The following is a 13820-nucleotide window of genomic DNA, read 5'->3' as shown; positions in this document are numbered from 1 at the left end:
AGGGGTCGTCGTTGCCTTGGAACATAGGACGGAACAAGCGATTCTCAGAGTTATATGTCTATCTTGCGCGAGGTAAAAGATAATATATGAGTACAAATTGCACATCCTCGGCACAATCAGCTGCGAGCCAGCTGCCGAGGAACCGGCCTTCCATCCTCTAGTAATGCTCTCATTCTCTTCCTACACCAGAATTACACGGGGCAGGTAACAATACATACCTCAACTTTACGGTCCATGGTTCAATAGAATTGTCTGCCCAGTGTCTGCTGAGCGACTGAACGCTGTAAGCCAGCTGTTCCCATTGGGCACGATCCCAGCGCATGACTCCACACCTCTCAGCCCCACCTGGCCCCCCTTTTGAGTCCCGACGGCACTGGAACCGTCAACTGTAAACTACTGTGTACGAGTAACTCTCGTCTCACTGCGGATGATTAACTGAACTCCCGTCCCCAACACCAGAAACCAAAAACTTGTGGCTCCCAGTCTTATTTGGTGCCTCTCGCTCTCTTTTCCACTTCCTTCATCCTTTCCCCCCTCCCCCTCCTCTCCACGCTTTCCGCCACTTCTCCCTGTCACCTCTTACATATTTCGACATTAAAGACCCCACTCGTGGTTTTGTCCTCAACTCGTCAATATCCCCTCTCTGGGAAATAAATCTAGTTCGACACTATCGCCGTCTATACTATCTAGGCCTCGTTTCTGTACCAGCGCTAGTCATTGTGTCGTGCTTATCTGCGCGAACTCCGATACGACCAATAGTTGAACCCTTCGCAGGCAGATGCGCCAGAGCATCCCGCCAAAATGCCTGGAATTCTCCCCATGAAAGTGATCAAGGTCGGCAACAGCGCCCAGAGTCGTATTGCCCAGGCCTGTGATCGATGCCGAAGCAAGAAGATCCGTTGTGACGGTGTCCGACCATGTTGTACTCAATGCGCCAACGTTGGCTTCGAGTGCAAAACGAGCGATAAATTGAGTCGCCGCGCTTTCCCTCGCGGCTACACCGAATCGTTGGAGGAACGAGTACGCGCGCTCGAGTCGGAAGTACGGGATCTTAAAAACCTGCTAGATGAGAAGGACGAAAAGATAGATGTGCTCTCTCGAATTCACTCCTTCTCAACCTCGTCACAAGCAAAGGCCAATGCTACGGCCCGATCACCGTCAGCACCGGTGAAGCACAACCAGCCCGCTGCCGAGGAAGCAGTAATCCGAGTTCGTCAATTATCGCAGTCGCAGGACGCAAATGACTACACCGTCTGCGCGGGTGTCTCGAGCACTCAAGGTTATGTTGGTATGTGTGCGCCACCTTGCATTCTAGCGTAGAACTGGGCCTGGTGGTCGATGCTGGCTTGCGGACGCATTTCGCTAACTTCTGTCCAGACGCCTTTGTTAACAAGCTTTCCGACAAAAATCGACTTCCTCCGAACTTCTCGATCAAGGCGCTGATTGCGGCTCCTCCTTCCATATCCCGCTCACGTATTGATCAAACGTTGAAAACGCCGCCTCGGCTTGTCTCGGATCAACTTATCAACATCTTTTTTCAGGAATGGGCCCCTCTATATCCGGTTGTCCATCGCCCTACCATCCTCAAGGCCTACGAGCAGTATTTGTCAGGCACAGAGTCGTTACGTGATAACAAACACAACCTCACCCAGCTGAACCTGATTTTTGGAATAGCTGCCCTTGCTTCTGCCGTAAGTCCAACCAGGCCATCAAGAATGCAATGGCCATCAATAAGACTAATCCTGTCATAGTCGAGGACCAACCAAGACCCCGCATTCTTTGAGGATAATTGGTCGCCGATGCTCGAGTCCATCGCCAACGACATTTCTATCCACACCCTGCAATGCTATGTCCTTGCCCAAATGTACTGTATGGCAAAGGGCGACTATTCGAGCCTTGGGTTATATAGAGGATCCGCTGTCAACCTTTGTCATCAATTGAGACTTCACCAGAGCCAGAAACGCTTCGCTGCGAACCCCCTTGTGGCGGAGACTCGGAAAAAGGTATTCTGGTGTCAATACGTCCTTGATCGGTAAGTCGTGTATACTATCCTGCGTCTCAGAATGCATTTTTAACACAGAACAGATTCACTGCGGCCTTGACCGGTCTTCCTGTCGTTCTACGCGAGCAGGATATCAAAACCGAATACCCCGAGGATATCGATGATGAGAACGTCACTGAAACAGGCTTCCTGCCCACGCTTCCTGGCGAAACGACTCGCATTTCTAGCTCGATTGCGTTGTTTGCAGCTTCGAGAGTGCTGAACAAAGCTCTGGAGGATGTTTATCCTGGCGATGGCGATTACGATATCTCCATGCCCAAGATGCGTTTGGTCGCAGAGCAGCTTGAAGAATGGGTCAAGGGTCTGCCCGCTCATCTTCGCCTTGAGTTCGCACAGGACAAACCCAGCACGAATGTCACGAGCAGTCGATCGCCGCTTCTGGTAAGTTCATTGAACAATACCCATATTGAGCACAGAACGTTACTGACATGTGTCCAGTCGCTTGTCTATTATTTCATCCGCTCTTTGATCCATCGGCCTGCTGTTTGCTTCGGAGAAGACTGCGTTCGATCGCCTTCGCTCCTCGTCATCTCTGATTCAGCCAAGCATATAATCCAGATCTTACAGTTACTCGACGAGCGACGCCTGTGCCTTTCTCTCAGCTTCAACCGGAAAGAGCTGATCTTCGCTACTGGACTCAATTTCCTGTGGCAGAATTTGACCTTGAAACACGATAGCAAACTTGCGAAGGAGAGCCAGAAGTGGATCACAATTGTCGTTGATCAGCTGGAAACCGAGTCGTCCCCTGTTGCCGCGGAGTTCAACGCACTGGCTCGTGTTATGGTATCCCTGGATAGCCACAAGCACGGCTCTTCGATTGGACCTTCAGACATGTCCCCTCCAGCCCAGAAACCCCTGAAGTCTCCCAAGAAACAGCTTCAGACTTGGAAAGCACGCTTGACTGGTTACTCGAGTCCGTCGCAGACAGAAAGGCAGGATTCGCCATCCCGACGTGCCACAATCTCTGGCGCGAGTGCTCATCCCAACGCACGCCATATCCGATCCTCCAGCTGGGCAAGTCTACCTGTGGACAGTGTACATGCGCCTCAGATGCTTGCCGAGAAGGCCTACCATCGGTCTTCTTCTATGGCTTTCGACAGCAGTCACACTCTGTCCAGCTCTGCGCCTTCGGATGCAGCTGCAGGCCCCATCACAGTGTCGGATTGGGAGTTCGTTCTGAGTGATATGGACCGAGGCTATTCGAATATTTTTACCGGAATCTATGGAGGGAGAGAATGTGGCGAGGATAGCGGACCGTTCGCTTCCATCACTGCCGAATATGCTCACAAGCCCGACCACAATACAATGTCGCGTAGCGAGCTGCAAGGATTGTCGCCAGAGGCGTGGTCCGCTAGTAGCAACAGCGATTTGCAACAGGGCCAGGAGGCTGCGGCGCAGAGCGTTCTCAGCTACTCCGACGAGAGCATGGCAAGCCCGGGCGATGGGATTCCTTACCATGATGTACACTTGTCGCCTGAGGAGCATGCCAACCTTCTGGATCCATTCCATGGTATAATGGTTCCTGGTGTGGATGACGAAGTCCACGATTTTGGGCTTATCAATGGTTGGGATCGACGGCTGGCCGTTTGATCTGTCCCTGGCGTAAGGCTACCGCTGTTACGATTTATATGAATGATTCTGTTATGCTTTGTGTTTCTCAAGCGGGGTGTGCTATTGGGAGTCATCTGTATATAAGGGTTGGATCTTATTTGCAATATTTTTCTTTTGGTGATACCTGGGGCGTTTTGGGTACTATTCTGCAAGTGAGATAGTCGCACGAAATGTAAGCTGCTGCTTCTGTACTGCTCTGGTATTCTGTGATCATAGGCAAAACATGGCGATATCGGCCGTTGGGTACCCGTGTTTGTAGAAAGCTACTAGTTTCTATAACTATTATTTTGACTAGTCAAGAGATTCTGCTGTATACATAGTATGCCATTTTATAAGTATTGATCTGCGGTACATGTGCGCCGGAGTAGTCAGTGTTTGAACTCGAATTTTTAGTCGAGTTTCTGTTATCATTCTCATCTCGATTCCCTGGAGCTTTGGTTATTCTGATAGACCTGATGCCGAGATATGGGTTTCCAGCTCGCAGCGGCAGGATGAATACCCCGTTGCGCGGCTTTTGATCAATAAGGGTATACTTGTTACCTATCATGAACATTGTCGATGTGCTGCAATGTTAGGAACGGGTACCGACGGTCTGTTTGTTGGACTATTTAAAGTGGTGGTGCACCGTATCATCACATTCAAGAACCGGCATGCCGCTATTCTTCCGTCCACGGCTAATATTCTACTGGGTCGTCAAGCTGACTGTTGGCCCGTGTCTGCATGCCCGCTCTGACAGGCGGAGGGTTCACTCCGGCCGCCAACCAACAACCCCTTTGGACTGTTGGAGCGATCGTCCACGGGAAGAAAGAAAGAAAGAAGAAAAAAAATCAGTAAGGTCAGATGAGCCGGAGCTATGGCTTCTAGAAGCCCTTCTTATTATCAATCAACCGACTACTGCCGGAGTAATTCAATGAGGAATGATGGGGATTGATTGTTATTGATGGAGGAGGGGACGGAGCAGCGTCCTCCGGACCCAGCGGACAGAGGCACTCCGGGCGATGGTTCCGGAAAATTGCTGCGTTGGGAACTTTCCGCCCTCTTTGGCTGGAGATCGGAAACATGAATCCAGGAATTATTGTTATATCCGATGGACTTGACGGAGCACTTCTCATTGGACTTAACGGGTAATGGGTTGTCTGCAGGATGAGTGCCAACTCAGTCGGAAAAATTGCAGGTATTAGCAGGTGTTCAATTGATAGGTGTGGAAGAGAAGGGAGCATGCTGATTGAGCTGGTTGAGAGGGAGGGGGGGGGCGGTTGCAGCTATACGGTAGCAGTATTAGGCAGTTTACAGCTGCGTCCCTTCACTAGCTCATTGAAAGCTATCTCGCTGTTTGCTGAGTAGGGAACAACGACTACGGCTGCTGCTATTACCAGTATAGTTAGGAGCTCGTATATGAGTAATGAGATGGAGGGAGGAACTGCATTGCTGTTCGGCAATCGATACGGATTTAATCTGTCCCTCTCGGTTTCATGCAAGGTTTCGGGACTGAGTCGTTGGGGTTGAGGGAAGCATGCAATTGCTTACTGTGGTGTGTTACTGGCCTGAGGCATCAAGGGTGGGGGAATGCATCATTCATTCTCCGTGCTTCTCTCCCGCTGCTGCTTCTCCTACCCGGACGTCATTGATATGAAAAAATCATGTCGTTCATCACTACCACAGCTGCCCTACCCATGAACCGCCCAGTTCCATTGCCATTTTACCATTGCTTCCACTGTAGCTTGGAGCTTCACTTAATACCTAATGTCATTGATGGCTCCTGTAGTCCGGGATGATTACAGATATCATCACATTGCACATTGATGAGGGTGCCGGTGAGGATTGGCCCCACCTACAGACATCATTGCCACCCCACCTTCCCAGTTCGATCTCTCCCTCCAAACCTCACTCTCCCCCCCCCCTCAATGCCCGGCCGGGCGTTGTTCCTCCCTCCATCCCACGCCGCCCCTCGTCTCGCTGCTTTTCCCTTTTCCCCAATCTCTTCATCTTATTCTTCCTTCTTCTCCTTCTTCCCTCCTCGTGTTTCTTTCTCCTCTTCCATCTCGTGTTGATCTTACCTTTTTGATTGTTGGTACGATCATCTTCAAAAATTAAATTCCTACTTCATATAAACAGAGTTTAATATAGTATGTCCTTCCCCTCATATACTCTCTCCTCCCCTCTCCTCCCTTGACCAACAACAATCCTGATCTCTCATCCAAAGCCCTTTTTTTGGTTGCTTCTTGCTTACCATTCGTTTGACTTCAGATACCGCAATCATGGGCTACAGCAACGTTGATCAATTGGCCATCAACACCATCCGTCTGTTGGCGGTAAGCATTTCCCTCTCCCTGTGACAATTTCCGCAGAAAGCAGCGCAACGGATTCCTTCGGATGAGAGATTCTTTGTATCGAGTAAGAAGCTAATCGTCCGTATAGGTTGATGCCACCTTCAAGGCCAACTCCGGTCACCCCGGTGCCCCCATGGGCATGGCCCCCGTGTCTCACGTTCTCTTCAACAAGTTCATGACCTTCAACCCCCAGAACCCCAACTTCCCCAACCGTGATCGCTTTGTTCTCTCGTAAGCTTAGCCGGGCGTGCAGCTCGCCCTCTAATCACCTCGGGCTCCCTCAACTGACACCCTGCCGAACAGCAACGGCCACGGCTGCATGCTCCAATATGCTCTCCTTCACTTGTTCGGCTACAAGGTCTCCATGGATGACCTGAAGAACTTCAGAGTAAGCATTCCCCTGGTCTGAAGCGTATCGCTCTGGGATTCTGACAATAGCGCCCATCTAGCAAATTGACAGCATCACCCCTGGTCACCCCGAGGCCCACGACACCCCCGGTGTCGAGGTCACCACTGGCCCTCTGGGCCAGGGTTTCGCCAACGCTGTTGGTTTGGCCATTGCCCAGAAGCACTCCGCTGGTGTCTTCAACAAGCCCGGCTACGAGCTGTTTAACAACCACACCTTCTGCTTCTTCGGTGATGGCTGCGCTATGGAGGGTATTGCCAGCGAGGCTGCCTCAATGGCTGGTCACTTGAAGCTTGGCAACTTGATTGCCATCTACGATGACAACCACATCTCCATCGGTATGGCCTACTCTTTAGCCTGGTTCTGAGACGACCGTCTTTCACTTGACAGACCACTGACCTTGATTGTTGTAGATGGTGACACCAAGTGCGCCTTCACTGAGGATGTTACCAAGCGTTTCGAGGCCTACGGCTGGCACACCGTTTGGGTCAAGGACGGTGACAACGACCTTGATGCCATCGAGGCTGCCATCCGCGAAGCCAAGAGCGTCACTGACAAGCCTTCCGTTATCCGTTTGACCACTACCATTGGTTTCGGCTCCAAGCTCCAGGGTACCGGTGGTGTCCACGGCAACCCCTTGAAGGCTGACGACATTGAGAGTGTCAAGCAGCGTTTCGGCTTTGACCCCAAGCAGAGCTTCGTCGTTCCCCAGGAGGTCTACGACCTCTACCACAAGCACGCCGCTGAGGGCGCTGCCGCGGAGCAGGAGTGGAACAAGCTCTTCGAGAAGTATGCTTCCGAGTACAAGTCTGAGCACGCTGAGCTCGCCCGCCGCCTCTCCGGCAAGCTCGCTGAGGGGTGGGAGAAGAGCCTTCCCACCTACAAGCCCTCCGACCCTGCTGTGGCTACCCGTAAGCTCTCCGAGGCTGTCCTTGAGAAGATCCACGACGTTGTTCCTGAGCTCCTGTCTGGCTCTGCCGACTTGACTGGCTCCAACAACACTCGCTGGAAGAACGCCGTCGACTTCCAGCCCCCTGAGTACAACATCGGTGACTGGTCCGGTCGTTACCTCCGTTACGGTGTCCGTGAGCACGCCATGGCTGCTGTCATGAACGGTCTTGCTGCCTACGGTACCGTCATCCCCGCCGGTGGTACTTTCCTCAACTTCGTCTCCTACGCCGCCGGTGCCGTCCGCCTCTCCGCCCTCTCTCGCGTCCGCGCCATCCACGTCGCTACCCACGACTCCATCGGTCTGGGTGAGGACGGACCCACTCACCAGCCTATCGAGACTCTTGCCCACTTCCGTGCTCTGCCCAACTGCATGGTCTGGCGCCCGGCTGATGGCAACGAGACCAGCGCTGCCTACTACTCCGCCCTGACCTCCAAGCACACCCCCAGCATTCTGGCTCTTACCCGTCAGAACCTGCCCCACCTCGAGAACTCTACCATTGAGAACGCTCTCAAGGGTGCCTACGTTGCCGTTGACGCTCCCGACGCCGCCGTCACCCTCATCTCCACTGGTTCCGAGGTCAGCATCTGTATCGAGGCTGCCACCTACCTCAAGGAGAAGCACGGCATTGCTGCCCGTGTCGTCTCCGTGCCCTGCTTCGAGGTCTTCGACGCCCAGGACAAGTCCTACAGACTCCAGGTCCTTCCCGATGGTATCCCCATCCTCTCTGTCGAGGCCCTCACCACCATGGGTTGGGAGCGCTACTCTCACGAGCAGTTCGGTCTCAACCGCTTCGGTGCCTCCGGCCCTTACAAGGAGGTCTACGCCGTAAGTTTTGCCCCCGTTTTCTTGCTTGAATGTACCACCACTAATCCAATCCTACAGAAATTCGAGTTCACCCCCGAGGGCATCAGCAAGCGCGCCATCGCCACCATTGACTTCTACAAGGGTCACAAGGTGCGCTCGCCCATCAACCGTGCTTTCCAGCAGATTCTGTAGACGGCTTGTTTTAGCGACGTGATGACTTGTTACCTATATTTTCATGTTTATGGTTCTCATGGACGATGTTGATCCTAGGGCCTAGATGGCCCCTCAGGAGAAGTCCTATTTAACGAATGTCGTTTAAGATAAAATGCACGATTTTCTATTTTGGTTTATGAGTGGTTCGGCGTAGTCCTCGTAGGATTCGTTTTTTTAAGCCCAAGCAAATCAACCGTATGGGGTTGGTCGGTCGGCCCTTTCTCAATTGGATCGTGCTTGGAGCTCCGATTCACCGGACATACGCGGCATTACCCTATCCGTTTCTACTCGGTTGCGTATAGTAATAGTAGCATGTCGGTTAAGAATGAATGAAGGGAAATCTTTTGGTTATATTCATCATCGTCAGATCATTCATCGATTATCATCCGCCCTAGGCGCCTCGGACCGGAGGCCCCCGATCCCAAAACAAGAGAGAAGAATCAACACGAAAGTTTAAAGTGATCTAGTTAAGAGCCTTGCGGGCGAAGTTGGGCAGGACGAAGCTGGCGCGGTGGATGTCCTGGTTGTAGTAGCGGCAGAGGCGCTCCTCCTCCTCGCGGGTCCAGGAGCGGACGGGCTCCTTGACGTTGCGGGTGGCGTCCTTGCAGCAGACCATGAAGCCGATCTGGCCGGAGGGGTAGGTGGGGATGGTGGTGTAAGCGTACTCAGCGACGGGGAAGACCTCCTTGCAGGCCTTCTTGAGGTCGGTGATCAGGGACAGGTGGAGCCACTGGTTCTCGGCTGTAGTCGGATAGTTTGGTTAGCTTTCACATGGATGGAACATTGACGAGTGAATCGAGAGAGACGATGGAGTATCGGAATGGAGCGGGAGGGGGAGAGATAAAAGGAGACGAAAGGGATACACATCAAGGGGTAGGGAGAAGAAAGAAATCAGACAATAGAATGAGAGAAATAACGAGAAAGAGAATAAAGACAAAAAGGTGTAGTAGTGTGGAAAAGAGGAGACCGGGCATGTGAGAGTGGGCAGATGAGAACCAAGTAAAGGCGACGAACAACCTTGTGTGGTGATGACACCGCCCTCGCGCAGCGCATCGCGGAGGAGCTCGAAGTAAGGCTTCTGGAAGAGGCTCTCGGCGGGACCCTCGGGATCGGAGCTGTCGGTGATGATGACGTCGAACTCGTTCTGGCGCTGCTTGAGGAACTCGAAGCCATCGCCAACGTGGACCTTGACGTTGGGGTGCTGGAAGCCGATGCTCATGCCGGGCAGGTACTTCTTGGAGACACGGATGACGGCCTAGAACTGCATGAGCTGGAACGTTCCCCTTCGTATCATTCATGGGATGGTTGTACCTCATCGATGTCGCACAGAATGGCCTCCTCAACGGTCTCGTGCTTGACGACCTCACGGAGGACACCGCCGTCACCACCGCCAATGACGAGGACCTTCTTGGGGTTGGGGTGAGCGTTCATGGCCAGGTGGGTGATCATCTCCTGGTAGCTATGATCCAATGAAGGTCAGTCCTGCAAGTAAATCCTGCCTTATAGAAGAGTGGGCTGCAAGGTAACACAAAGGTAAAGCATGGACATGTTGAGAGGCTTTGGGGGGGGGGGGACGCAGCAGAGAAGGCCGGACGTACGAGAACTCATCGCGCTCGGTGCACTGGATAACGTTGTCAAGAACAAGAACAGTGCCGTAGTCGCTGCTCTCGAAGACGAGAACGTCCTGGTACTTGGACTTCTCGTGGTGGAGGATCTGGTTAACCTTGAGGTTCATGGCCTGACCAGGCCACATGTTGGACTGCTCGGAGAACCAGCCATCTGCAGAGCGCAAGAGGTTAGCGATGAGGGGTATTCCTAGGCATTATGCCTTGACAGGAAAGTTGTGTAATTGAGGTAGCATGTTGCATTGTCACATCAGCCCGAGCTCGCCTGGTCCATTGAGGAGTAGTCAAGGACTGGTTTGGGAAGAGTCCCAACATAGGCGAGGTGGGGTAACTGAGTAGTGATGGAGGGGTGTTGGTGGTGTGAAAGAACTTGCCCTTGATAGTGGGGTGAGTGATGTCGCTCATGGTGACGGATTGAGAAGTACGCGAAAGATGCGAACAAGAGAATACAAAAGGGCGAGGAGGAGGAAGTGAGTGAGGAAGTGAAGAGAACCGAAAAAGAAGAGAGGAAGAAGAGGAAGAGGAAGAAGAAGAAGAAGGACGGCAGAAAGACGAGAAGAAAGACGAGCGCATGCGGAGTGGGGGGTTTCCAAATCCAGCGAGGGAAGAAAAAAAATAATGGAGGGGAAGTTCTGCCCAGTGACAGTCTCACACTGTAGTTTACCTAGACAGGTACTTGCTGTGGAAGTTGACTTAAGTCGACTTGGAAGTCCACTAAAACTAAATTTACTAGTACGTATGGTACGGCGCGTAATGGACTGTACCGGTCGCCGTATCCCTAGCCTTTTTTTTACCCAAGTTCTCTCTTCATTGACCCGTTTCGGTCATTTTAGGGGATCGAGCTACAATACATTACATTGATCAATTCTTGTTGAACAGCTTAGTAGTTATAGATGAGACGTGAATGATAAGAAAGCAGCCTTCCCTCTTTGCTAAAACCATTGTGTAAGAGATCCCATTCAGTGCCCATCACGAACAATGGCCGTGTCAGGCCTGTGCGCTGCTGTTGTAGGGGAAACATGCCTTTTAGGCACTTGGGCAGCAGCAGCATCCTCACGGCCAAAGCCACAAAACACAATTCCAATCGAGACATAGCTCAATGGGTGTGTAAGACAAGAGACCATTCGAAGGGCATTGTCATAGAACAGAGAAGGTCACTGGCAATCAGCGCAGAGCACTGCATTGGTGGTCGGACGCTACGATTGGCCAAGGTCGCCTGGATCTGGAGTCCATCCGACCTATCTAAACACATCCATTACAGATACTGACCCCACGCTTGAACTACTCGTAGGCAAAGCAGCACACGCAACACAATCGATTGCTTCTAGTTACTGTACATCGCAATCACCAAACAAATTCCTGCATTCTTCCTGGGCTACATGTCTTCCCCGTAGTGATCCCTTTGGTATCGCACGTTACATTTACTCGTTTCCACCCTCGAGAAGGCGGCCAGGCTTGGAGTTGAGGTACTCGTTGCTAGAAAGAAGATCACAGTGTCAGCTTCGAGTCAGCCAGTCGCTGCAATGGCGCGCATCAGATAGAAGTAGATGTTCCCCGTGGACGGGTAGAGGGAATGCATACCGCTCAATAGCCCAGTTCATGAGGGCGTAGGCGGCAACGAAGGGAGGAACGACGTAGAGGACCTGGTGTCTGAATCTGCGGAAGGTGTTGAAGATAGCGGCGTGACCGGCACCGGCGAGAGGGCGCTGACGGTTAGGAGAGAGGGAGTAGGAGGTGATACGCTGGGGAGTAGGGCAGCCTGGAATGATTCAAAGTCAGCCACATCATTGTCGGCCTGTCGGAATGACATCGCTTGTGATCGTCATCTTGAGGAGCATCCAGCATTGATTCGGACCTGGTCATCTGCGAATAACGCAAGCCATGCTCCCAATCAGATGTGGTTGCCGCCCCAGGACGTTGTCTGCATCATCCCGCTCGGAGAGAGGGTTCAAGAGCCATACCGAGGTCACCCCACGTGCCGAGGAAACTATGCCGGCCACAAGTTAGCAATTATTCCTGAGTATCAATGCATCCCTTTTCGCCGTCTATCGCCGTCTAAGCCATTGGGACAGACTGGGCTCGAGGACTCCGTAGACAAGGGCCGCATGATAGCCGGCTCCGGAAAAGCTAGGGATCGCGATGTGGGCACCAGTCCACAGAGAAGAACTCACATTCCGTTCTTAGGATCAAGAGAACCACCCATTGTGAAAGTATGCGACGAGTTTCGAGGTATTAGGAAACGCGGTGTGGAAAGGGAAGAGGACGAAGGCAGGCAGGACAGAAGGGAACTTGAGAAAGTCGAGGTTGGCTTTCGGACCGAAACGGGCGAAGGTCGAAGTCGAACGAGACCGCCCAGCACTAGTCCCGATCAGGACAGCCTGCGAAAAGCCTCCCGCGACATCATCTCCTCCCATCCATTCAGTGAGCGGGATTGAATACCTCAGTCGACCTTAGAGCTTCCATCTCGCAACACCCAACACCCCTCCTCCTTCCCCCCCCCCCCCCCCCCCCCCCCCCCCCCCCCCCCCCCCCCCCCCCCCCCCCCCCTCCCAACAGCACATCACCCCCACCATGTCGAACCGCTTCTTGTTCACATACGGAGCTCCCTTCGTGGGATTCTGGCTCCTCGGCGAATCCCTCTACGATGTCCGTGGCGGTACCCGCGCCGTCATCTTCGACCGGTTGTCCGGTGTGCAGGAGAAGGTCGTGAACGAAGGCACACATTTCCTCATCCCCTGGTTGCAGAGGGCGATCATTTACGATGTCCGCACCAAGCCCCGCCATATCTCGACCACCACCGGAAGTAAAGACTTGCAGATGGTCAGCTTGACCCTGCGAGTCCTGCACCGTCCTGATGTCCCGAAGCTGCCGGTGATCTACCAGGTTCGCACCCCGATCCCTTCCCCTCACATCGTGTTCACGCGTTTCTGATCATACTTGACTAGTCATACGGTACCGACTACGACGAGCGTGTGCTGCCCTCCATCGGAAACGAAGTCCTCAAGGCCATCGTGGCCCAGTTCGATGCCGCCGAGTTGATCACCCAGCGCGAGGCCGTCTCCAATCGCATCCGCACGGACCTGATGAAGCGGGCGGCCCAGTTCAACATCGCCCTGGAGGATGTCTCCATCACCCACATGACCTTCGGCAAGGAGTTCACGCGCGCCGTCGAGCAGAAGCAGATCGCGCAGCAGGACGCCGAGCGGGCGCGCTTCATCGTCGAGCGGGCCGAGCAGGAGCGCCAGGCCAACGTCATCCGCGCCGAGGGTGAGGCCGAGAGTGCCGATATCATCAGCAAGGCCGTCGCCAAGGCTGGCAGCGGGCTGATCGAGATCCGTCGCATCGAGGCGAGCAAGGAGATCGCCAACACGCTGGCCAGCAACCCCAACGTGACATACCTGCCCGGCAACGACGGCAAGGAAGGTGGCAAGAACACAAGCCTTCTGCTGGGCCTGAGAAACTGAAAAAAAAACCAGCAGTGGATATGTAGTTTTTCGTTATCTAATTGTTTTTCCTTTGAACCCGGATGGATCTCGGGCGTGCATGATCTCCCTGGCGAAACTGATGTTGTTTGGTGTCTTCCTCTTCCTGTTTGACATACACCACCTTTCTTATCTCCTGTAGCAATAACATACACATTCTTCTCTCTCCCTCCGTATCTCTCAATGATATATCCTGCTAGTTCGTTATTATCCAGGAAAACACTCTTGCAAGTCTTCCGGACTAAGCTTGCAAAGGTACCAGCTCCCAAAGCACACCGTAACATTCTTCAGCATCTATTATCCAAGAAACCAAGAAACCAACAGCCAGTAAGATA

The 13820-nt window shown here is 52.9% G+C and overlaps 6 protein-coding genes across 6 annotated transcripts; 4 read left to right on the top strand and 2 right to left on the bottom strand.

The window, feature by feature from the left end:
- The first annotated feature begins 477 nt into the window (after window positions 1–477).
- On the top strand, window positions 478–3910 carry facB (C6 transcription factor FacB/Cat8). The gene is made up of 5 exons (XM_025632555.1): window positions 478–1288; window positions 1378–1691; window positions 1752–2032; window positions 2086–2443; window positions 2501–3910. The coding sequence occupies exons 1-5, from the start codon at window positions 802–804 to the stop codon at window positions 3650–3652; spliced, it is 2592 nt and encodes an 863-aa protein (XP_025489373.1). The 5' UTR covers window positions 478–801; the 3' UTR covers window positions 3653–3910.
- Window positions 3911–5336: 1426 nt separating this feature from the next.
- On the top strand, window positions 5337–5899 carry BO82DRAFT_139516 (uncharacterized protein). The gene has a single exon (XM_025630053.1). The coding sequence runs from the start codon at window positions 5445–5447 to the stop codon at window positions 5736–5738; it is 294 nt and encodes a 97-aa protein (XP_025489372.1). The 5' UTR covers window positions 5337–5444; the 3' UTR covers window positions 5739–5899.
- On the top strand, window positions 5589–8514 carry tktA (transketolase tktA). Its single transcript, XM_025638176.1, has 7 exons — window positions 5589–5799; window positions 5921–5985; window positions 6092–6234; window positions 6307–6391; window positions 6453–6747; window positions 6823–8186; window positions 8244–8514. The coding sequence occupies exons 2-7, from the start codon at window positions 5932–5934 to the stop codon at window positions 8355–8357; spliced, it is 2055 nt and encodes a 684-aa protein (XP_025489371.1). The 5' UTR covers window positions 5589–5799; window positions 5921–5931; the 3' UTR covers window positions 8358–8514.
- Window positions 8515–8841: 327 nt separating this feature from the next.
- BO82DRAFT_376694 (spermidine synthase) lies at window positions 8842–10408 on the bottom strand (the record flags this gene model as incomplete). Its single annotated transcript, XM_025637536.1, has 5 exons — window positions 8842–9119; window positions 9393–9633; window positions 9690–9837; window positions 9977–10157; window positions 10378–10408. The coding sequence occupies 5 exons, from the start codon at window positions 10406–10408 to the stop codon at window positions 8842–8844; spliced, it is 879 nt and encodes a 292-aa protein (XP_025489370.1).
- A 1016-nt stretch (window positions 10409–11424) lies between these two features.
- BO82DRAFT_341170 (ubiquinol--cytochrome-c reductase subunit 8) lies at window positions 11425–12279 on the bottom strand (the record flags this gene model as incomplete). The annotated part of the gene is made up of 4 exons (XM_025633535.1): window positions 12175–12279; window positions 11965–11990; window positions 11585–11762; window positions 11425–11479 (listed from the first exon to the last, which is right to left on the bottom strand). Exons 1-4 carry the CDS (start codon window positions 12204–12206, stop codon window positions 11425–11427), a joined length of 291 nt encoding a protein of 96 aa, XP_025489369.1. The 5' UTR covers window positions 12207–12279.
- Window positions 12280–12544: 265 nt separating this feature from the next.
- Window positions 12545–13675, top strand: phb1 (prohibitin subunit PHB1). The gene is made up of 2 exons (XM_025638175.1): window positions 12545–12886; window positions 12949–13675. The coding sequence occupies exons 1-2, from the start codon at window positions 12575–12577 to the stop codon at window positions 13465–13467; spliced, it is 831 nt and encodes a 276-aa protein (XP_025489368.1). The 5' UTR covers window positions 12545–12574; the 3' UTR covers window positions 13468–13675.
- The last annotated feature ends 145 nt before the right edge of the window (window positions 13676–13820 follow it).

The sequence above is a fragment of the Aspergillus uvarum genome, assembly GCF_003184745.1.
Source record: "Aspergillus uvarum CBS 121591 unplaced genomic scaffold BO82scaffold_49, whole genome shotgun sequence".
In the NCBI taxonomy this organism is placed as follows: Eukaryota; Fungi; Ascomycota; class Eurotiomycetes; order Eurotiales; family Aspergillaceae; genus Aspergillus; species Aspergillus uvarum.
Note: the sequence above shows the minus strand (reverse complement) of the source record. Positions and strands in the feature narration are given on the sequence as shown.